This window comes from Bicyclus anynana, chromosome 16 (genome assembly GCF_947172395.1).
Source record: "Bicyclus anynana chromosome 16, ilBicAnyn1.1, whole genome shotgun sequence".
NCBI classification, from domain to species: Eukaryota; Metazoa; Arthropoda; class Insecta; order Lepidoptera; family Nymphalidae; genus Bicyclus; species Bicyclus anynana.
In genome coordinates this window covers 12,080,160-12,105,848 of record NC_069098.1, presented here as the reverse complement: position 1 = coordinate 12,105,848, position 25,689 = coordinate 12,080,160, and the positions used below count along the sequence as shown (strand labels likewise).

The 25,689-nt window shown below is 39.1% G+C and overlaps 2 protein-coding genes across 2 annotated transcripts in view; one reads left to right on the top strand and one right to left on the bottom strand.

The window, feature by feature from the left end:
- LOC112057848 (inositol-trisphosphate 3-kinase A) overlaps positions 1–25,689 on the top strand; it is a 167,195-nt gene that overhangs the window by 16,024 nt on the left and 125,482 nt on the right. The window contains exon 2 of the mRNA XM_024098408.2: positions 14,195–14,885. Within this exon, the coding sequence (XP_023954176.1) occupies positions 14,199–14,885 (687 nt within the window). The 5' untranslated portion in view covers positions 14,195–14,198. The remainder of the gene's footprint in view (positions 1–14,194; positions 14,886–25,689) is intronic.
- LOC128198878 (uncharacterized) lies at positions 4,801–6,639 on the bottom strand. Its single transcript, XM_052886333.1, has one exon. It carries the CDS (start codon positions 6,637–6,639, stop codon positions 4,801–4,803), a length of 1,839 nt encoding a protein of 612 aa, XP_052742293.1.

Below are 25,689 nucleotides of genomic sequence, written 5' to 3'. Positions count from 1 at the left end.
AACTTTGTTTGTGTAGGTACCACAACTTTCTCAACTTATACAACAGAAAGAAAACTATATTTTTCCGATCCGAATAAAACCTTGAGAGATCGATCGGAGAGATAGTCGATATTGGGCAATTCGCCGCAGCTGCATGGAAATGTTGAAAGACCGATGTATTTTTTGATTTCTAGGTAAATGAATACTTCATTTTTATTTATTTAACCTTTACAGTACAAACGGTATATTTTTTATAACTTAATCCGTTTATATGTGGCGGCAACCGTTACTGGCTGATTGATCAACACACTGCTCAAACCCTTGGCTTTAGAAATTTGGGATTAAGATGGTTATTGTAACGTAGGCACGGGATAATTCGTTCATTATCAACCCATATTCGGCTCACTGCTGAGATTCGACTTCACATGGACGAATTCAAGAGTATTTGAAAACAGTACCCAGTACGTAATAAAGTCCTTCTGACCGAGTTTTGTCAATCCCATCTACGTAGAAGATTTTCTCTATTCCTTCTCTTTTAGAGTTAATTTAGTTGGAGGTACCTGTTGTAGGTTCTTATGTGTAAGAAAATGTCTAAAGAAATAAAAGCTCCAATATTTTAAACTACAATTTAAATAATGCATTTTAGTTTTATTTTTTTAATTTAAAAATTAAATTAATTACAATTCACCGACATCTATTTCGCCATCACTATTCCACGCTATCTCGTAAATAGATCTTTGTACCGAACAGTTCCGTTAATATTTCAAGTGTTGTTGCCGATTGCAAATATAGATCGTATCTGTTTCCGATATGCCCGGATATTTCGACTCACCATTTAAGTATAATTAATTAGGGTTTTGACGAAATATTTTTAGCAGCATATAAATAATAACAGTATTTTATATATATATATACTAATATTATAAAGCTGAAGAGTTTGTTTGTTTGTTTGTTTGTTTGTTTGAACGCGCTAATCTCAGGAACTACTGGTCCGATTTGGAAAATTATTTCAGTGTTAGATAGCCCATTTATCGAGGAAGGCTATAAGCTATTTTATTCCCGTATTCCTACGGGAACGGGAACCACGCGGGTGAAACCGCGCGGCGTCAGCTAGTAAATATATAAAAATATAATCCATTATTTTCTTAACTGAGATTTTAATATGTACACACTTGAAACATGCCATTTAATACGTAATAGTACAAGATAATAAAAAAATAATAAAATATATAAAATAATAAAATACATAATACACAACTGTGAGTTGTTCTAACTCATTGAAATTAATTAAAAAAAATACAAGTTTATTTTTTTTTAGTATTTTCTTTTAAATATGATCAATATTTCTATTCCCTGTGAATTCTAGATTATTAAAAAAAAAACCTAACTATTTGTTTGTTAGTCGTAGCTATTATTAAGCGGAAATCGTTTACCAATGAACATATACCTTTTTTTTTTTTTTTGTCGCTGGGAAATGCGTTTACGCATCCCGTCCGGAGGCTGCACAAGCAGAGCAGCCTGCGGCCGGGTATGTGGGACTCGCTGCAAACCAGAATACCCACTAAAACCCAGCGGGGCCACCTGCGTCCTATTGGGATGTAAAAGGATCGCGAGATGCATGCACTTTTACATCCCGACGCGCTCGTCGTTCTACTCACTGGTGTCTACAAGGGTGGGAGAAGATGCGCATAACGACGCCTTCTACCACCCGTTCTTCTTCTGCGTAGTGGGTCAGCATCAGGCGCCCGCTCTCTTTGCTGCTCCGCTGCCTCTTTTAAGCCGATGATGGTCTCACAAAAGGAGGCAACGTGAGACCACCCTTCTTCGCTGTCTAGCATGTACTTGACAACGCTCGACAGCGAGAAGTCTCCCTGAAGAAAAGACACAAGTGAGTGCCTTTGCGGTGCCCATGACACACAGTCCGCAAGAGTGTGATGCGCCGTGTCCTCTGGCGCACCACACTCGTGGCAGACCGGCGAGATTTCCCTCCTAGCGATCTTGTGCAAATACCGACCGAAACAGCCGTGTCCTGTAAGTACTTGCACGAGACGGTACGACAGTGCGCCATGGCGCCGTTGCAGCCACCTCTCAAGGTGGGGTCGGAGACCTTCCACCGTCCAGACGCCAGCCACCGGGGACTCGAGGTCTTCTTTCCATCTCCGGACCAGGGCCGCACTCCCGAGGGTTCGTAAACGATTGACTTCATCAGGCCCTGGTTGTTCACCTCGAGCCCTGAGACTTGACCGGTAGTGGTACACCTGGGCAAGAATCTCTGCCTGCAGTTCCCACGGCGGGTCACCCGCCAGGAGGGTGGAAACCGTCCATGACACTGTACGGTATGCTCGGATAGCACGCACAGCAATGACTCTTTGCGGTCTCCGCAGAAGAGCTAAATTCTGCGGAGAAAGCGCATTAACCCAAATGGGGGCACCGTACAGTGCCATACTCCTGACGATACCCACGTATAGGCGCCTACAGGCCGAGTCGGGACCTCCAATATTCGGCAATAGCCTCCCTAGGGCGGCGGCTGCTACAACGAGCCTAGGACCCAGCAGCTCAAAGTGTCTGCGGAACGTCCATCTACCGTCCAAAATGAGGCCCAGATATTTCATGTGGGCCTTCACCTCAACTGATACACCCTGAACGGTAATAAATGCACCTCGAGGCGGACCCCTTCGTGGACCATGAAATAAGAGAGCCTCCGTTTTGGGAGCCGAGACTCTCAGCCCCAGCATTTCGATCCTCCTCACCACCAAAGACGTTCCGATCGTGGCCAGTAAGGACGCCTCCGCGTACGTGCTCCCACAAGCCGTGATGAGGGTGTCATCCGCGTAGCAAAACACCCTCATCCTGGGGAGCAGAGGTGACCGCAGGAGCCAGTCGAAGCCGATATTCCAAAGAATCGGCCCCAAGACCGATCCCTGAGGTACACCATTCAGCACCTGTCGCTGCTCTCTTCGTCCGTCGCTTCCCAACCAAGATATCCATCTGTTACGGAGGTATGACTCCAGCAACCTCCCAAGATATTGAGGCACTTTATGATATCGTAGTGCCTCCATCAAAGTCTCGAAAGGGAGGCTGTTGAAGGCATTTGTGACGTCTAGAGAAACGGCAAGGACAACATCCCCTCTGGTCACTGCATCATCCGTAAGGGTCTTCAGTGACTCCAGGGCGTCGAGGGTTGAGCGACCTGCCCTAAATCCAAACTGCGCATCTGAAAGTCCCGGACCGACAGTCTCAAGATGCTCAACGAGTCGGTCAGCAATAATCTTCTCAAAGAGCTTTCCGACTTCGTTGAGCAAGACTATCGGTCGATAGGCTGCCGGAGTATCTGACGGTCGACCTTCCTTACGGATGAGACATAGCAGGCCCTCTTTCCAAGGCTGCGGAAACAAACCAGTCCGCAAGCACTGGCTGAACAGCTCCCTGAGACGCCCTTCAAAGAACTCACGAGTCATGAAAATGACCTTACCCGGAACACCGTCCGGTCCAGGTGCCGTCTTTCTGGACCGAAGACGGTCCAAAGCGACGTCCATCTCCACCTCGGTGACCAGCGGGACAGAACCGCTATCTTCAATTGTCACCAAGGCGGACATCGTAGGAGGTACATGGTCTCGGGAATTCGGGAAGAGATCTTCAACTACTCGGTGCAAGAACTCAGGCTGGAGTGTTTGGGTTGTGGGAGGTCCTCGATTCCTAAGTTTTCCTCTTGCAATACGATAAGGACGTCCCCAGGGATCTCGATTGAGACCCTCTAGCAGTTCCTCCCGAGCCCGCTCCTTGCTGCGACTTATTGCCAGTTGTAGAGTTTTCTTGGCCTGGCGATAAGCCTCTCGTAGCTGCTGTTCTAGAGCTAAGTCCAGACCATTTCTTCTACGACACCGGACATAGGCTCTTCGTGCTCGGTGACTGGCGGTACGGAGGTTCGCTATTTCTTCTGACCACCAGTACACACACTTGCTGCGGTGCCATCTGCGGGCCCTTGGCATAGAGGAATCGCACACTTCAGTCAGGTCATTGTGCAGACGGTCAACAAGTGTGCCAACACTGGCATCCGACTCGAAGGTGAGAGAGGACCACCGCTGAACTATAGCCGCCTCTCTTAGCAACTCTTGATCTACCCGACTCAGGCACCAGCGCGGGAAGCAGTTCGCAACGCTAGAAGGAGTCATCGTGACCACAGCGGGGCTGGAGATCTTGAATCTTATGTAATTATGATCTGACAAGGTCTCCACCCAATCCCAGACCTTCCAACCGGTGACTCTGTCAGCAACCAGAGGCGTGGCGAACGATAAGTCCACTATGGATCCCCCCTCCTCGCGTACACAGGTGTAAGTTGTCCCTCTGTTGAGCAGAGAGAGTCCTTGGTGCACGGCCCACACCTGGACAGTCCTACCCCTGGCATCTGTGGCTGGACTCCCCCATGCTTGGCTCTTGGCGTTAAAATCGCCGAGTACCAAGGTACGCCCTTCGTTGTGTCTACGAACAGCCTCACTGACGGAGTCTAGGAAAGTCTCAAACTCTGCCAGTGGTCGATTAGGCGAAAAGTACACCCCAACGATGGTGTACTCCCCCATCTCGCTACCGCATACCCTGGACCCCTCTCGACAGCAGAAAGCGAGGGGTCAGCATTGTTCGCAGAAACAACTACCACCAAATCATCGGTGTCCCCGACCCAATGTGCATGCGAGGGGACAAAGTAAGGCTCACATGCTACGGCCAGATCAATTTTCCACTCTGCGATGGACTGCAGTAGAAGGTCCTGAGCCCCCGCACAGTGGTTAAGATTCGTCTGGAGGACGCTAATATGTCGTGCCTGGTTCATGACGACATATTAGCATCATCCGGTGCTGGACTCTGCCTTTCACTGACCTGCGGCTGAGGACCGTTCCCTCCTTTGACAGAAGGGGGGCGACAATTGTTGCTCCCCATTATGTGCCCCGACGGCAAACCCGCATCATCGCAGACGGCGCAGCGCATGGTAGCAACGCACTCTGCGGCCTTGTGGCCTTCTACACCACATCGGAAGCACAGACTGCTTCGGTCCTTCTTCGAAGGGCACACGGGGCCCGTATGTCCCATGCTCATGCATCTAAAGCAGCGCAGAGGGCGTTGCTCAAGTGCACGGACGCTGGCGGAACTCCAACCAACCAACAATCGACCAGATTCACATATTTTTTTGGCTGCGTCCACCGGGCAGTATACCATAGCTGAACCCACACCTCTGAGGCCCGGCTGCACGTCGCTCACTTTTACTGCCGACTGAAGACAGCCTCCAGCCAGCGCTACCGCCGCTGCAACCTTCTGAGTTGTGGCAGAGTCGTCTAAGTCGCTGACCCTGAGGGTTACCGTTTTTGTTGGACAGTTAACTTCGGCAACTCCATCCAACGCCACCCGGAGTCGTCCGGCCAGTATCTCCGCCTGCTCATGCGTCTGCCCCTGTGGCAGCTCAAGAAGTCTAGCTCCCGTGGCGGCTCGTCGGATCTTCATCCCCGCGCCAATGCCCAAATCTTGGAGATTAATTTTACGCTCAGCCCGTTCCAAAACCTGAGCGTAGGTGACACCCTTTTTTGCAGAGTCCGACGTTACTGTTATAAGAACTGCGGCGTTTTTAGGGGGGGCCAAGTTTCGCTCGGCCCTTTTGGGGGCAGCCGCATTGGGACCCTTCGGAAGGTTCGTCGGATCAGCGGCAAACGTTGCCGGACGGGACGGGGCCTTCTTTCTTTTTCGCCCTGCAACGGTGGCCCAACTATCGGCGTCCGGCGTTGACCCACTTGGTCCAGCAGTCGCCGGAGGAGCTCCAGGGGACGCCGATTCCGTTCCAGCACCATGAGTTGACTCTGGCTGCGTGGCCGATTTCCTTCTGTCCGCCCCCAGAGGAGGGCGAATCACCTTCTGAGGGAGAAGGCGCTCCTCAATGCCCGCGAAACGGGCATCCAACATTACCCCGACCGAGGCCACAATGGAGGCCTTTAGTTCTTCTATCAAGTCTACTCCCGGTGTAGGTGACGTCATATTTTCTTCTGCTGCACTTTTAGCAGCAGTCCTCATCTCCGAGAATTCGCGCCGGTGAGCTTTTAACTCTGCTTTTAGGCTTTCAACCTCGGTTCGTAGCCGAGCATTATCAGCACGGACCCTACGAGTTTCTTCAGCCTCGGTCCGAGACGCGAGGGCCTCCACGATCTCTTGCAGTTCAGTCGCCGCATCTTTGAAACGGCGCACGAACGTACCCTTCAGGTTATTCGAGCGTGCAGCCATCTGCATTATGGCAGCCACGCTCCGGCCCGCCGAGGCCCGCAGCTCCTCGGACGTGAGTCCCGCGGGGTCCTCACGGCATGAGGCCCCACTAGCCATCCCCTCTTCTGGGTCTAGAACAGGCTCCGTCATTTCTTTGCGAACGATTCTGTCCTTAAGGAGCTGGTTGAACGCTTCCTCTCGAGCTTCCTTTCGCGCGGCTAGCAAATCCGCTCTAGCGGCGGCAATCCCTGTGCCACGGGGCACCGGCGTCATGGAGCGCGATGAATCTCGCGAGCTCGGCGACACAGACTCGTCACGTCGTAAGAACCGCGTGGCCGGGCCCAGGTTACGGTAATTTGGGACCGCGCGGCGACTTCTGCGTACAGGCGCAACATCCATGCCCGAAGACTGGTCGTCGGCCATAGTCGTGTTTATACCCGCCTGGCTAGCCAGACGGGTCGGCGCCTAGCGACTACCAGCACAAACGACAATATAATAACAACAAACAAAAATGAGAAAAATCAACAAGAATCTATATCTAGCAATACCATACAACAATACAGCCGCCAACAGTTAAATAACAAAGTAACAATACCTATAATCTCCCGACCCTCAAAGGGGCTATTTTTATACTTTGAAATAAAAACAACAATTTAGAACAACAACACCTAACAAGCAATGACTCCTAACAACAAAATCTAACAAAACTTCAATATCGAATAATCGTAATTGATAATTCGACGTGCGTGACGCAAGCAGACGGCACAGAGCACACGTCCGCTCGCGACAGCGCTCCGTCGCGGAATCTCAATGAACATATACCTAATTTGAATGTGACGGAACAATATTTTGACTAAAAACGTAAATGAATGTTTGACTAAAAAGTAAACGTAAAAGATGACTAGATAAGAAAGGATCATAACTAAAGGTGCTAATTTGAAGGCCTATCACACGTTTTGAATTGGGCGGTATAAAACTATCACCTGTTATCAACGCAGCGTGTTACAGCAAAGACATTGTTTGCACGCCGTGTCCCCATTCCAGCGAGCAGATGGAGTTATCTCTAATTTAACCTTATCTGGCGGTATCTAGGCCGGCAGGTATTGTAGAGTATTTACACACTAGCGTTGCACTCCGCGTTTCTTTTCACTTGATCACGTAACTTATACTACAGTATATACTACTTTCAGTATTTCAACAGTATATACTACTATATAATACTTTCTTGATGAGTAGTTTACCAACAAACAAATTTAAAATGAGGGCAGGAATCACTAATCATTTCACACCTAATAATAATTATAATTAACTTGTTCCTAAATTAATGAAAATTTTGGTAATAAGCTTAGAACAGTTAGTTATTCATTACTAATTTCTTTGTTGGTAAACAGTATTCATCAAGAAAGGCTGTAGGTAAGGTTAAACGAGCGTAATTTTGTGAGTTGTCAGTCGCGTAATTTCGGTCGCAGAAATTCGCGTGTAAGTTCGGAACACAACTCATTTTGCGACGCCGTATGACAGGAACTGGAATTTTGTATGAAACCGAATGCAGCAGAAATTACGCGACCCACAACTTACAAAATTACGCTGGTTTGGCCTCACCCTAGGCACTATTTACTGTGCCCTAGAGTTTTAGTATTTGTAAGCGTTTCTGCCGCTGTTAGGTTCATCTTTTTCATTCGCTATCTTGATCACCTGGAACAGAAAAATGGTTTAAGTATGCAAGATTTTTAGAAATTATCAACAAAAATCTAAAATTGGGAAGCCGCAATTATTCTCAGGTATTGTAATTTGTGATTAACGTTTGATGATAAACATAATAGAGTCAATAATCAAAACCCTAGGACCGATAGATAAAAGAATGATTAAACTCAGTGATCAAAGGTTTAAAAATAAAGATTTTTACCATTTTCTATTGGAGTTTTTAGACTTGTTAGTTTCTACACTTATTGTTTATATCCTACACAAAAAATAAATAAGTAGTTAATGTAAAAATATAATACATTGAACAGACTGTACGATTTATTGCATAACCGTGCCTTTACACGCGTGTGTCCTTGTATTTTAAATATGTAAATCCGCTTTTAACCGACTAGTTAGGTACAATGTAATACCATATTTCAATACTTTCACACAGAATAAAGATCATACAGAATGAGTGTTTACAAGCAGCGTGGTGAAGACGGTGAAACCCATAAAAAAACGTCGCGAGTCTCCTTGACATCCGAATATACAAACTTTTTTCATAATTTTTATTTAAAAATTTAACATTAACAACAACGATGTAAATTATTATAATAGATAAGAATCAATAATTCCTAATAAAAAAAATATTATTTCTTTAGTTTTTGTGAACAGTTTTTAAAATATTTAAAAACATAAGACGCCATTTCTCTTGAATAATATTGAAAGTTACTGATGCGACGTTTCGTATCGTACTGACTCGAGAAAAAAATAAAAAAATGAATAGGTACACGTTTTTGAATTTTGTATTTGGAGTGGCTTCGACGCCGTCATGTTCCATACGCTCTATCTGCTTATTATTGATTAATCTTTGTACTTTCATAACAAAATACAGGAACTTACTGACATTACGGTAAACTATTATTAAGTAGATATTTAATTTTGTAAGAAATATTTATGTGAAACCTAAAAAATGTTCAAGTATTTGCAAAGACTACAAACATTGAATGAGGCAATGACGCACGAAACTCGATAACAGTTTACCTACAGACCTAATTTAGACTAACAATTCACAAAAAATAAATAATTTCCTAGTCTCGGTAACAATCGTAGCAATTTATTAAGTAATTGTTAAATTAAGCAGTTTTGGTGTGAGTTGCCCTTGCGCTGGCGCAAGGCTGCCTTTGACGTCATTGGCTTGAGGACATACACGTTTATGCTGAGCTGTCAACCTGAAATGAACCTTAAAATAAAACAAAATATGATCTAATTTGGAACGGATAAAATCGCTTAAAGGATGCCGAGCCGGTAGCCTAGAGCGTGGATTTACCTGTAACCAGAATCAAACCCTAATATAAACGACGTAGAATCCTATTTACAATAAAGGGACCGGTGTAAAGGATGCCGGAGTAAGGTCATAGTGTTTTAATGGTGAGGGTCTTCCTGGTCCCCCATTATACTTATTTACGTTACCAAAGTCGAATTTTTCTATTGCTTTGTTAAAAAACTTCTTTAAAAGAAACGACAACTACCATGAATTTATAACATTACTCTACTGATTTAGGTTACTATGATAATTAACATTAAAAACACATATTCGGCTAACTGTTGAGCACCAGTCTCCTCTCAGTATGAGAGAGATTAGGTTAATAGTCCACCACGCTGGCCCAATGCGGATGGCAGGTTTCCTAAAGATGATTTTCGTTCACTATAATTTGACACGTGAAATTTAATTTCGTAAAATTTAACTCAAAAATAAATGTCATCGTAGCGTTTCGTTTTCCTTTTCCAGTATGACTTGTGCAATTTCTTGTTATTGAAGTGAAAACTAGCCTATTTTGACGCTTTGATCGATATGAAAATCTGGTAGATGAAAATCTCAAGAAATCCGCGAAAAATCAAATGCAATGGATGCGTTAGATTTTCGAATAGCATAAATATTTAAAATCATTATTATATACATACATGGTCATAATTATATTATTGTCTGTAGCTAAAACCATTTATGTTTTCCGTGCTAAAACCTAAAAATTTCGATTTTAATTTTTTAATGTGTATTTTTGTTTATCACCAAAATATTATCGATTTTTCATAGTTTTCACTATCCTATCTTCTTATACAATATGGCGCCTATGTTATGTAGGCCAATCGATATAACATAGGGCCTGTGCCGACAGTGACAGGCTTTGTTTGGCAACTTTAATGATTTTTTTTAATAGGCGAAGTTGCGTAACACCTAATGATCGACATTGACATCATATAATTAAATTTCTATCAAAAATACATTTCAATTATTGCTTTATAAATTGTCGCTAATAGTGAAATCAATAGAGCATTTTCCCTCGAAATCCTCAAGAACAGCTCGGATTTTGATATTTTTTCTTGTTAAGTTTGATTTTTTATATAAATGAAAATTTACTAAAAATCTGTGACACTTAGAAGTCTGGTTAAAAAATTATTGAAATAAATATTGCGCTCAAAATGGCGTTTTACCCGGCCGCTGAAATAAGAGCATGGCTAGGAAGTACAATACGACTCGGATATTATTATTTTTGAGTACTAAATATAAAATTTAAAATTCATTTGTTTTTCGGTTATTAAAACTTCAATTTTGGCTTGCAGAAACAATAAACGCCTTTTACAGAATTTTATTCCGCTTCGAATGAGGTTTGTATTTTTCCTTCCATGCTATCGATTATTGGCACGTAAATTTTTCCTCGACTAGTGTAGTGGGACATTTTCTTGTTATGACAGCTATCAAAATCTATCTATGTTCTTTCGATAAGATAGATAGAATTCGATTGAGATAAGGTAACGCCTTATATAGGTCAGGGGCGCTAATCTTTGCTAATATAACTCTTTGGAAATACGAGTATACTCGTCATTGGATTTTTCGACATTTAATTAGTCATTTCAAAAATACATTTCCTCATTTCATTTTATTAAATTCAATTTAAAGGTTTGGCCGACATTTCGATTTGTTGACATTACAAAAGCAGTATTTTCGGGGTTCTTTTGTTTTTTACATGACTGGAAAGGAATGGTTATATTTTGGAGCCAAAGAGTGAAAATCTTCACCGTAGATCGTGGAATTATTTCACGATAACCTAGTCTAGTCGCGTTCACAACTAGCTATAAAATATAACAACCCGATGGTTAATTCCATATTTATTCACATACACAATGCGTGAGATTAAAGATAATGCTAAAACTATCGATTTGGTTGGGGTTGTCGATTTTTTTATATTTCTATTTTCTATGAATTTAATAAAATAGTATCATTGAAGATGGGTATACCTGATGGTAAGTGATAGTAGATATTAGCAAAATTTCACTATAGAACTTATGAATACGATTTTTATACTATAACTAGCGGACGAATTCGTACGCGTGAAATTCTGTTTTTCACGAATTCCGCGGGTACCATGTATTTTTTCGGGATAAGAAGTAGCTATATCATGATCATTAGCAACCCATTTTCGGCTCACTGTAGAACACGAGTCTCCTCTCCTAATGAAAGAGGTTAGGCCAATAATCCTCCACGCTAGCCCAATGCGGATTGGCAGACTTCACATAAGTAGATATTAAGAAAATTCGTGGCCTATATGTTGTTCGATAAACTCTTTTATCTTCTAGTGAATGTCTAAAAACAGACAGACAGAATAAAACTCAAATAAAGCTTGATCATGTTTTAGTATCGTGTAAAAAGTTGTAGGCGTGTAAATAGTTTAAAAAAAAACATAATTATTTTCAAATCACCGACAGACACTCAATTTTTATTTATATGTATTGATTACCTATTATATTATTGTATTGTCATGTTTGGGAAATCAATACGTTGGTATAATAAGGACATGAAAGTGGTTGATACATTTGGATTTAATAAAAAAGTTTATTTTCAATAACTTTTAATAAATATATTGTTAGGAACCATTTTTGTTAATGTTGATTAATTAACCTTTAATTTTTATTAATCGTCAATTTTACACATTAATTTTAGTATTTAAAATTCTGGCAATTAAATTAAGTATTACAATTTTTGCAGACGATTCGCGGTTTCACTCGTGTCTGTGGAAATACGGGGATAAAATATAGCATATGACCAGGGGCGTAGCTACCGCCGTATCAGCCGTATCAATGATACGGGGTTTCCAGGCTACAGGGGCCCCTTGGTGTGAAAGCATAAATTAGTAAAATTTAACCTACAATCTCCCTTAATGTGGTGCTTTCCGGAGAAAAAAATCTGCTGAAGAGATTTTCGGAATTTGCCGTTCGACTATTGGCCCTCCCATCTAACTTTGACAGGGCCCCTCCAAGACAAGCTACGCCACTGCATATGACATAATAAGGTGCTTTTCTAAAGGTGAAAGAACTTTAAAATCGGTTCACCAATTATCCCTTTTAATCTTTTAAATTCACAAACTTAACTCTTCAAAATATTAATATAGATTTCATTAAAATTAAATTAACATGCGTTTCCAAAACAGTATTGTTTGATTGTGATTTGATCTCAACAGCAGAGAAGTTATTTAGGCCACTAACATAACACACGGTCATTCAATCAATTGTTAGTAATTATCTTGGCAAAACAATGCATTTTGTCAACCCTAACGAGGTCTCATGACGTAGTGCTGTGAACATACCATTGTTTCGCGGTACAATAGTTTCAATCGAGATGTTGACTATCGACGAAGTAAATTATATAATTATAATCTAATTACTGTCACCATTATCTCACAACGCGCTTTGCATGCAAACTGCACGGTCCCGGTTAATGCAGGTTAATTTGCATTTTTTTATAGCTAGTGCAATTAACGATTATTAAAAAACTAACCATTTTTAGAATGTAATTGTATTTATTATTTACTACAATGTTAATGATTTGTTTTGAATTTTCATTAAACATCCAATCAGAGGCCGTTGAAGTACATAGTTTGTCTTTGTAAGCAGATTTACCTATTACAATTATTAACCCCCCTTGTCAGCAAAAATAAGCAAAGCACTTGTTTTTATATTTTCCTCAGCCTAATGTACCTATGAAATATCAATGTTTTCTGTGGTAATATGACAAATGATATCCCCAGTCGCCAGTCAAATCACAAAACATTGCAACCAGTAGCGTATCTAGGATTATTTTCTAGGGTGGGCCTGGCAACATGTTTGTTATTAGTAATATAATAGAAATCCATATCGGTAGCCTAGAATCCTGGGGTGGGCACGAAAAATACTTTCACTATTAGAATCCTACATTATCCCATACCCGTATACAAACGGGAATGGAAACTACGCGGTTAAAACCACGGTGCGTCCGCTAGAGATAAACAATAAACATGTTTGACAGTTCACCGAAAACCGTTTATTGTGATTTGCAACGCAAACTATGTTTTGTTTTGTGTCAAATTTTTTTCGTAACGTGCTCTGTCGGGACTCGGGAGTCGGGATAGGCGAAAATATCGACAGTTGCGCCGTCGTATGCATAATATCCGTCTGGCATGTAAACATTGCGTCTGCCCTGCGTATAATTTATCCGTGGTTTCAGTTATTTACGTCATAACAATTTATACATTCAAATGCGCGGTGCCTACCAGGAAATTTCAGAATGGGTATTGTGTACGAATTCTGAAATATCCTTCTAATTTTTACTGGATCTGGCAAAAATTTATCGCCAAATTGTTGCTAAGCGTATTCGGTGCGGCTCATTGAAATTGGGAGGAAAATAGAAAAACTGGTGAAGTGCGAAATGATCTCGCCCATCGTGGGTTATTGGGATTATTACTTTTTATGATTTAATTACAAATAAGTTTTGGATTCTACCCTGTACTTGTAATACCTATAAATTTCATTTTCTTTAAGCTGTCGAAATATACGTTTTTTTAAAGTAACGACCTTTATGAAGTTTTGTTTTTTTTCACATTTATTCAGATTTTCTGATACTTTGCAGAATATTCGTACGGAATTAAGAAAATTGCGCTACACAAATCTTAAGGATTATTTTATGGTAAGGTAATAGATATAAACAGGGCCAAAGAGTTGTTTAGTTATTGAGTCGTTTAATATTAGTAATACTCGTAGTTACAACCCCGAATACCGAAATAACGAAATACACCCAAGTTACACTCCCTTAACTTGATTACGTTAAACCGTCGGTCTCGACCTATTTACATGACTGTGAATACTAAATTATTACATCATCACTCTTATCCTGCCATCCTGCGTGGTGGAACATTTCCATATCCCCTCTTTACTAAACCTAGTGTAGTGGGCTGTTAAAATAGGCTTACATTTTGTATTACAGCACAATGCCCCGCCTCGAGCAAACGCCCCCGGAGGACTTCCGGCGAGTCCTGCGCGAGAAGGCGCTGAGCCACAGTCTGTTCTACCTCAAGCTCGGCGCCGGCATGCCTCCCGGACAAGCGGCGCCGCTCGCGCGCCGAGCGAGCGACAGTGCTGGCGTGCGCGCGCCCGCGACCGCGCGCGTCCGGCATGCCCAGCCGCGCGTCTCCGAACTCCTGCGCAAGTTCGAGCCCGGCCCCATGCAGTACTTGCGTCTGCCGCGCGCGTCCAGCCCCCTGGACGACATCAGCTCCTCGGACGACGACGACCGCGCCGCCGTCCGCCGCCGCAGCCGCGACTTGAGCGACGACTCCGCCGTAGAACTGGAGCCGCGGCGCCGCCACTCGCACCCTCGCGATATAACTCCTCCACCTGATGTGATGTCGCCGCGCAGAGAGCGGACGCTCATCGAGGCGCATGTGGTGGAGTTAGGCCGGCGGGGAAGTGAGGGGTGCGAGACGAGGGGCCGCTGCGTGCGGACCCCCAGCGTGGTGGTCAGCGACTACTCGGATGGGGTCGCCGTCGGTGCCACAGAGGAGGAGGTGGACTGGCTGAGGTCGAGGTCCTTGTCGGCGGACTCTGCGTGCTCCTCGTGTTCAACGCTGTCCAGCCGCGACGACGAGGAATTCGAGTCTCCTACACTACCAAAGAAGGTGAGTTTTGTATATATTATTTATTGATTATTATGTAAGTAATAGTTAATCTCTGAATAAGTAATTTATTTTACTATTTTCTGCGATAACTCCGACAACATCGCCTAGAACGGGCAACTCCGCGACAACTCTATTTAAGTTTAATTCCAACCAAAAACAGAGAACCCTTAGATGCAGCTCATCACTAAGGGCACCGTATGGATTTGAAAGTAGTCGGGCATAACCCGACTTCGTATCACGTGGGTTTTAGCCGTGTTTCATAATCATCAATTAAGTAATACGAATCCTTAGATGTAGACTGGCATATCCAATTGCGATGAATTTTATAATTCATAAAGCGGTGATAGTCCAGTGGATTTGACCTCTGCCTTCGATTTCGGAGGGTGTAGGTTCGAATCCGGTCCGAGGTATGCACCTCCAACAAACGATGAAGGAAAAACGTCGTGAGGAAACCTGCATAAATGAGAAATTTCTTAATTATCTACGTGTATGAAGCCCATACTTTTTTTTCAGAGACTGTTTCATCGTTTTCTACAATATATTAGGAGCCCAAACTTTTGCGTACTTTTACAACTTTTATTTATATAGGTACAAACGTTATTTTCTCACAATAAAATAGGTACCTACTACCTACTTCTATAAAAAATATCCTATGACTTAATAGCAATTATTTTATTTTTACATTATTATGTTAATTTATGGATAACAACAGCTCATCAGCAATTAAGTAAAAAAAATATGTATTTTTATTTTTTTTATGAGGATCTAATGTAGATTACAATGTTCCAAATTATTTATTAATTTTCTGTGTATTTGCGTACGTACGTAGTTTTTTCTAATAATAAAAAAGGTGTATATCATGTAAGTGACGTCACGCTTACGAATACAGGCGATCTGTTAGGTTCGCATAAAATTAACATAACACAGCATAAAACATACCTTCTCCATGACTTGTTATGAGAATAACAAATCAATTTTACTGCCGCCTCACACTCTGTGACGTCAAACTTCTGTATCGTAAAAAAGGTAGATATCGATTACAAGCACCTACTCAGGTACAAAGTATTAGAACAGAATGTATAATAGTACAAGGTACTTATTCTATTCTGTGACAATGTCTTTAACTCGAGACGTCTAAAGAAGACAAGTCTCAAATTCGTCTCTAACTATCTCTCTCTAACGCCTTATAGAAATAGATAGATAGAGCCAAATTCGAAACACACTGTTGAATAAAAACATCGTTACAGAATAGTGCTATAAATTGTTGTGAGCTATACTAAAACCCTACTCGATGTGTACTGTTTACAATCAAATTAAAAATGAGGGCTTAAATCGCTAGTCATTTCACACCTAATAATAATTATAATTAACTTGCTCTTAAAATAATGATAATAAATTCGATTAATTACCTTAGAACAATTACTTACAGTTAAAATATTTATAATAACATTTTATAAAATAAACAAACAATACGTCACTTAAAATAAATAAGTTATAAAATGACATGCGTTTTTTACCTTCATTTCCAATTTGTTTGTAGGAAAACAGTACATCGAAAACATTGAGTAGGGCTTAGTATAGATAATATTTGATTGCAAAACAATTTGCTTTGCCTTCAAAAACTCTCGTCGAATTATATGGAATGTTGAACTTTTCTAAATTGATAAGTGAATTAGGTTATAGTTAGTGATCCAGTCAGATTTCATAGCCTTTAATTTCAGTAAGTATCAATAGGTTGATACCAAATGTATGTAGCTTGATTCAAGCTCGATTCACCCATCTATAATCACCCGATTAGTCAAGCTTGGGCGAGCCTCCAACATTTTGTAGGCGTTGTGATCTAAGAGCCTGCGGTGGCCAGATCTTCGTTATTTTATCATCCTAGACAAGAGTTGCCAACATTTTTACAGAATAATATAGTACTTTTCAGATTAAGCTATGAAAAAACATAGTACATTTAAATAAAATATAGTATTTATGGAATAAGCAAAAAATCAACATTTATTAAAAAAAAACGAAATTTATTTACTCTTGTTGCAATTTGTTTGTTTAATGTTTGGAACTCAGTAAGATAGACAAGTTCGGATAGGCTAGACGCTATTGCATTTGTTGAAAACTAATGTTCATCAAGATTTAAAATGAAAATTTTGTTTGTTAGATATAAGTGTTGAAAATATAGTATTTTTGCGAACTATATATTTCTTTAACAGTATATAATAGTACGCAGACCCGAAATATAATGTATTACAACTGTTCAGTTGTGTGTATTTTAAGAAATTAAATATCACGTGTCTCAAACGGTGAAGGAATACGTGAGTAAACCTGCATATCAGAGATTTTTTTAAAAATTTTGTATGAAGTATGTCAATACGCATTGGGCCAGCGTGGTGGACTATAGGCCTAACTCCTCTCATTCTGAGAGGAGACTCGAGCTCAGAAGTGAGCCGAATATGGATTGATAATGATGATGATGATGATGATGATGATGGTGATGATGATGACGATATATTATAGTACGGTTGGCAACCTTATCCTAGACCCTCTTCGTCGGACACCCTTAAAGTATGTAACTATGAAGCAGTCAGTGGCGTAGCGTGCCTTGGAATTCCTGTATCAATATTAGAGGAGGGTCCCAAATTAACGGTAAAGAAATCTCACTTGAATTCCCTGTAAATTCTCTCTTGCTGATTTCTCAGTAATAAATCAATACTTGCTTATATGCAAGATGTTTCCAACTTTTGAGAACACGGTTAACCCGGGAAAAAGGGACTGCTTTATCTTCTTTTTTTTTATTTCTGAAGTGAAAACTATAGGCATCTTTTAAATATTTTTTCTTCTTGAAGTTATAGATTAAGTGAGATTTTGAATTACCTGCATTATTTTATAAAAGTAACATAGTTCGAAGAGCTGATAAACGTTGCTGGAATGGCGACCCAGCACTAGAAAACGCAGTGTTGGTCGACCCCCCATCAGGTGATGACATCATGCAAGGATGTTATGATGATGATGTAATTTGATGGATTAAATCCATCGGGGGTTTCTTAATCATAAGCCTTGTAATGCAACATGGTATACACCAAACATAATTACAACAGTTAAGTATAATTTTAGCATTAAAACAAAAATAAGTTAAAAGCACTAAAATATGTATTCCAAATGTATGTGTATACATATTTAACTTACATCCGTTCATAGTTAGTACGAGTAGGTAACATAATTTTCTCTATGCTAATATAATATTGAATGACGCACGTAGTTTAGGTATACAAAAGCGGATAAATTGCCTAGACTATATTTAAGTAGCAATACGTTTACCATTTACAACCGGAATTTGAATTTTAAATTTGCTAGGACTTTTTTGCATTTCAAATCATTTGCAAGTAACACACGTTTCTATACGTTACGTGTAACTGTATCTATATTTTTACTAGGTCAAGTACGCAGTTTATACTTTATACCGTGTTCCTCTATTGTGCTCTTAGGTGTGGTAAAGGTATTAAATCTATTCATATTGTAATTAGAATCCCACTTCTGATACCGTGCTTACAATATCAGAGACTAGTGGACGCTCGCGACTTCATCCGCATTGAATTTAGTTTTTCATAAATCTCTCGGGAACCATCATCTCACCAAACCATTTTTCCGGGATAAAAAGTAGCCTATGTGTTAATCCAGGCTATAATATATCTCAATATCAAATTTCAGCTGATTCGGTTCAGTAGTCGAGGCGTGAAAGAGTAACAAACATTCATATCATCAAAATCATAAGTTTTTGCAAATCTCGAAATTTTTTCGGGATAAAAAGTAGCATATAAGAACCAGAAGAATCCAGAATCCAGAGTAAAATCTATTTCCATTCCAAATTTCAGCCAAATCGCTTCAGTAGTAGCGACGTTAAAGAGTAACAAACATCCAAACAAACTAACGCGTCGAAACTGATGCGAATAAAGGTGGCAAATTGTCTTCATTTCTTTAGTCGCATAGTACATAACAATAGCTGTTATTTAAACCAATAATATCAAGAAATATAAACAAATAATATAATATTGTCTACAATGTCGAGTTGTGTTGATTATAGAGCCCCTTTTATTATAGGGTCACCATTAGGTATCGCAGAAATCTGCAGCTTTAAATAATCGGTTATCCTTTGGACTCATACTAAACTTTTTAGTTTGTCATTCCTGATTCGTGCTACGATTGCCCTGCCAGTTTCTGTTTTCCCTACCATCTGGGTACAATATAGGTATCTTTAATTAGAAAGTTAATCATCACTAACATCATCATTATTAACAGCCGATAAACTTCCAAACACCACGGTCCCGAGCCGCCAAGAAGTTAGAAAGTGAATAAGCACTTTGTATTCGTAAATATATCAAGCGGTTCCTAAAAGTATTTAGGTTATGTTACGACTGCCTAAATTTTTAACTAAGTGAGCAGGTGAAAATAGTATGCAATAAGTAGTTTCCGAGCTAAGCGTCAACACACAGCCTGATGAAGCTAGATCAAAATAAGAATACTTTGTCCTCCTAATCCTTTATCGTCGTTTAAGGAAATAATAAATTAAAATTCCTTATCGAAATATTCTTTTTTGTGGACATAACGATAATCTGAAAAGTCGTATAACACATATTATAATCTATTTTATCAGTACACGATTGACGTAGGTAGACTACTTAGGTTGGCTTATAAAATCATTATTTATCTATTATTGTGCTTAATCATGTTGCACTAATTAATTTTTTTATTTGTTTACATTGCATTAAATATTTGTAACAAAGCTTATAAAATTATAAAATCAAATTTAATTTAAAAAAAATATATAAAGAAGATCGTTCCTGCGCTTGCGGGTTTTTGAGTGCCCCACCATTCAGGATTAAAGAGTGAGGAATCACTCCACATTACGCGATCACAAAGATTCTTCTATAACGCACATTTGATCTAAATGAAAAGCAAAATTATTTTTATTATATTACATCTCTCAGATATAAAATTCTCGTGTCGCGTTGTTTGTTACCAAAAATCCTCAGAAACGGCTGGACCGTATTTTGTGTGCATATCGGGTAGATCTGAGAATCGCCCAACATCTATTTTTCAAACCTCTTCATGATAAGAATGCATGTTCGTTTATGCATGGAGTAGGTACTTCTCCAATTTATGAGATGGAACAGCCACGTACCAGCTCGCTGCTCAGCCCCTGTAGCCAAGTGGCACATCGATTCTCTTTCTACGATCGCAAACGCTTCGAAAACTAGAAAAATGTATGGGAATGACTTTTGCTATCGATAGGTCACGTGATCAAGATCTGTCATTCACATACATTTTTATAGTTTTCGAAGCGTTTGTGAGCGTAGAAAGAGAATCGACGTGCTTGTTGGCTACTCAGGGGTAGGACTCTGTGGATCACCGTGTTAGAGGCTCATCGGTAACGAGGCGTTAACTAGTGCTAAATTGCAATCATTGGAACATCGCCGAACGTTTGCCTGTCTGTTGGTCTTCTACAGGATCTATTTCGGAGTACGCCCTATTACTTTTCGATCTAGTTCCTTTTACACCTTTTCAGCTAGTTTATTAGTATAATTTAAAGATGTACCGAGGAAAAGAACATAGATGACTTTGTTTCCAAAAACATTATGTACCTATTGTATGTTAGTTAAATCTTTATTTCAAAAAATATTTTTCTCAATTTTATGTTCTACGAGTAATGTCGGCTATTTTATATTACAAACAAAAAATCCGTTATTGGTATAAATTTACCTATCCTCTAAAATAGTTATGTTAATTAAAAATTTTGTTAATTCATTCAACTTAATAACATTACCACAAGTAATATTGGATGTTTGTTAGCAATTGTAACACGTGCGTACTGTATATATTATATACGGTAACCATAAACCATATTACAGCACGACAAACATTGATATCTATATAGGAATTGCGTGGGAGGTCAATAATTGCGATTAAACGACATTGGTAGTATTCCATAACATTGCGACACCATACTGTGACTATACGGTTAATTCACTCGAATTATCGCCGATATCCTAATCCCGCTTTATTTGTACGGATGTGTTTTGTAGCCGGCCGGATGTCCACATCCGTCATTCAATTATAAAAGTTATCCTTAACATTTAACTGCGCTGTTTAACGGAGCATCACTAATTCGTTACTTTGTATAGCTGTTGAAGAGGGCGTGTTCTATATATAAAGTTAAGGAGCGTCCACATCTGACGTATGAATATATGGTCCGAGAGCTGAACAATATTTTTGGCAGGTATTTGAGGCAAGCTAAAAACTTAGCTTGTACCTCTCTACACTATCCTACGATTGACACGGAACTGAAGTCTGAAGACATGGCTGGGGAGTGGTAGTGTGTGGAGTTAAATTAGCCCTTATAACCAAAGTGAGGATTTCTTTTTGTAAAAAACATCGTCGAGACGTTTTGTCCTATACAGCGTGTTTATATTTTTTTGACGAACTTTCAAATAGGGGGTAGGCTCTATGTTCGGCCGTACTAATATGTTTTATTTATCGGTATAACACCCTATATGAGTAATTATGTTCTCAGACTCTAGAAACAGCTTATTATTTACATACTTTAGTGTGTCCCGCAAAGAGAGTCTAGGATGATAATTTGACGAAGGTCTGGCACCGCAGGATCGCAACGCTTGCAAGATCTTGGAATCTCCCGATTAGTCGAGCTTGGATCAAGCTACATTCCTTCGTTAAAAACCATTTCTAACTTCATGGAAACCCTTCGAAAATTGGTTAAAAGTAAATTAGATAATATCCATTAATATTCTTACAATTACATGTAAGTAATAATACATAAGTATAGTTAGTATAGTAGGTATAAGTATAGTATTTTCACAAGAATGCGGGATCTACGCGGGTGAAACGAATATCAATGAAAGAAAACTTCAAAACAATAATAATTTTCGTATATATGTAATAATAAAAAAAATCGGTTGTCTGTAAAGTTAGTTTACTGACGATAGTTGAACGTGACAACATCATAATAAAATACTGATGAAATGATTGCATTTAAAAAAAAAATGTTTGTTTTTCTAAAATACTGTTTAATAATCTTCATAAACCAGAATATACTTTATTTCTTGTAAAAAAAGTTGGTAACCCTAGAGCAAGGGAACGACGCATGACGTCATCTTTTTTCGAGTGTGCTCCATCGAATTATAAGTTGTCCGTCATAAAATTGAGAGCGCACAATTTTTTTTTTAATTTTTCTATAGGTACACAATTAAAAACACATTTCCAAAGTTTTTGTAAAGATTCATTGGTTGGCTGTGGATTAATATAAATATATAATAAAAATTTTAAATTTAAATTTGTATTAATAAACAGTGACGAATTTGTGTTAAAACAGCTGAAGAATATTTTAGTTACGGAACAAGTACGCAAATCATACTTCTTTCATATGTTCAAAATACATAAAAATAAAATTGAAGTGTTTGTCTGTGATTTCAAAATATGTTTTCTCAAGTGCCTATAGTAACTTGAGAAAACATATTTTGAAATCACAGACAAACACTTCAATTTTATTTTTAGTTAAGTTTAAGAGATTAATTGTGTTTTAGTATTGTGTAAGTGCCTATAGTAACTTACACAATACTAAAACACAATTAATCTCTTCTTTCTCCAAAGTTTACTCCGAACAAACATAAACAGACAGACAAACAAAAAGACAGGCAAATTGTCTGCCTGTCTTTTTGTCTGTCTATTTATGTTTATAATCTTTGGAACAGCTGGACCGATTTTGATAGGACTGGAAATCACTATATAGTTTTTATCCCCGGGATTTGTGAAAAACTGAATTTCTCGTGGACGACGTCGCGGGAGTTAGATAGTTTAAAATAAATACCGATCGTAGTGCTACAAAATATGGCGGGACATTGTAATGCAAATGCGGCACAATGTACAACAAATCATATTCTACCTCTTGACACCAATTGACGTCACGTTTACTTAATCTGTGAAGAATGGAAGGTAACTTCGAAGGCACGTTTACATGGAAGTTTATGGACTGTGTAATAGCGGTCTTGTTGTCAAGGTCTCAAAGGGATCAGTCGCGGATCTAAGATTCGAGTCGAAACTTAGAAGGTACCTCCTCTGTTCATCGTTTGAGAAAATTTGTTAAAAAATATATTTTTTGTATATTTGGTACTTAGATCATTGGTCTAAGATTTGGTACGATTGAAATAGGTAGTACAGTAGTTTTCCCTTCCTACTTCTACCATAACTTTTTAATAAATTACAAATATTTTTTTGTATGAAATAAGTTGATATGGCAGAACGTTTGCCGGTATTTAAAAACAAAAGCGTCCGTAAACAACATTTTTTTTTATTTTTGTATGAAAGGAATTTAAATGGCAAAAATTCAAAAAAATTCAAAATTCAAAATTCATTTATTTCAAGTAGGCTCAGTTTACAAGCACTTTTGACACGTCAGTTGACTATTTGTAAAGATTCTACCACCGGTTCGGAAGGCAGGTTCTGCTGAGAAGATACCGGCAAGAAACTCAACAGTTGCTCTTTTGAAAAAAGTCATACAGTATTACAATTTACATTTGATAACAATTAAATTACAATTTCTTATAGTTTTATTTCCTGTGTGAAGGTGGAAGCTGATCCAATGGCCTCCAAGCACCTTTGTCGTTAAGGAACTCATCAATAGTGTAGTAACCTCGACTAAGTAAATGTTTTTTAACACATTGCTTAAAGTTGTGCATTGGCAAGTCCATCACAGTCTGGGGGATCTTGTTATAGAAGAGTACACCCAAACCCACAAAAGATTTTTTAACTCTTTGGAGACGATATGCAGAAATAACTAACTTATGCCCGTGTCTAGTAAGACGTGGGTTTAGATCTCCTTTTCGTTTGTACAAATTAATATTTTGTCTTACATAAACTATACTGTTATATATATACTGACAGGCTACTGTTAAAATGCCTATTTCTTTAAACTTTTGACGAAGGGACTCGCGTGATTTTAGTTGATATATTGCTCGAATTGCTCTTTTTTGAAGTACAAATATAGAATGTATATCAGCAGCCTTGCCCCACAACAAAATACCGTAAGACATTACGCTGTGAAAGTACGCAAAATAAACAAGTCTAGCTGTATCAACATCAGTAAACTGTCTTATTTTTCTCACTGCAAAAGCAGCTGAGCTGAGTTTACCTGACAGTTTTTCTATATGAGCACCCCACTGAAGTTTAGAATCCAAGGTCACTCCCAGGAAAACTGTGGAATTCTCTATTTCTAGTGTTTCACCATTGATCATTATAGACTTATCTAATTTTATAACATTTGGTAATGAAAACTCAATACATTTAGTTTTCTTTGCATTTAAAAGTAAGTTGTTAACAGTGAACCAATGCGACACATGCGATATGGCACGGTTTACATCGTCGGAATTATCTTTACTTCTGTCACTCTTAAAAATTAGGGATGTGTCGTCAGCAAACAGTACTATCTCACAGATGCCGCTAACATGGTGTGGTAAATCGTTTATGTACACTAGGAATAGAAAAGGAACCAGAATTGAACCCTGTGGGACGCCCATTGTGTTAGAAAAACCGCGAGACTTTGAATCATTTATGCATACCTTTTGTGTTCTATCACTAAGATAAGAGGCGATGAGATCAAGTGCAACACTTTTTATGCCATAGTGGCTTAACTTAAGTAAAAGAATGTTATGGTCAACACAATCGAATGCTTTGGACAAATCACAAAATACACCAATAGCATTCTTAGCATTTTCCCATGCATCATATATATGTTTTAAAAGTTTAGCACCTGCATCAGTTGTACTGCGACCTTTAGTAAAACCATACTGTTCAGGGTGAAATAAATTATTTAAATTAAAATGACTTAAAAGTTGATTTAAAATGATTTTTTCAAAAACCTTACTAAGTGTTGGCAGTATTGTAATTGGTCTATAATTATTAACATCACTTTTGTCACCTGATTTAAAAAGTGGTAACAGTTTGCCATGTTTCATTAGGTTCGGAAAGATACCCAAATCCACGCATTCATTAAAAATAATAGCTAAGTGGGGAGCAATTACATCAATTATATTAGATATTACTTTCACTGACATGCCCCACAGATCTCCGGTTCTTTTTAATTTTAACAAATTGAAAGATTTTTTAATGTCTGATACAGTTATGTGGTGAAATTCAAAAAGAACGTTGCACTCTTTAACATTGCCTCTTAATAGTCTCTGGGCTTCCGTAGCAGACGAATCTAGTGAATCAGTTAACAAGATAGGAACATTCTGGAAAAAATCTTCAAAGGCATTAACAACCTCGATATCAGTGTTTACCTTTTTGTCATTGACAATTAATTCAAAACTGATATCCCGCGGTTTGATTTTTCCTGATTCTCTATTAATTATATTCCAGGTGGTTTGTATCTTGTTCTCAGACTCAATTATTTTCTGTTTGATGTGTAACGATTTCGCAAGAATACAAACACGTTTGAAAATTTTTGAGTAACTTTTGACATAATCTAAATAAGTTCGCGTTTGAGTATATTGTTTTTGCTCGTACAACTCGTACAGTTTGTCTCTACTTTTGTAAATGCCTACAGTAGCCCATTCGCTAAACTTTAATTTTTGGCTAGCATTAATGCGTTTAAAGTTAAAAATTTTACTAAACTCTCTGTCTATTGTCTTGAAAAGTGTACCAAAGAGCATGTCTGGATGATTATTTTCAAATGCAAGACTTGGAATTTTAGAAATAATTGTGTTTTTGAATCGCTTTAATTTACTTTCAGTTATTGGCC

Coding starts and splice junctions, on each gene's coding strand:
- LOC128198878 (XM_052886333.1), bottom strand. CDS start 6,639: ATGGCCGACGACCAGTCTTCGGGCATGGATGTTGCGCCTGTACGCAGA.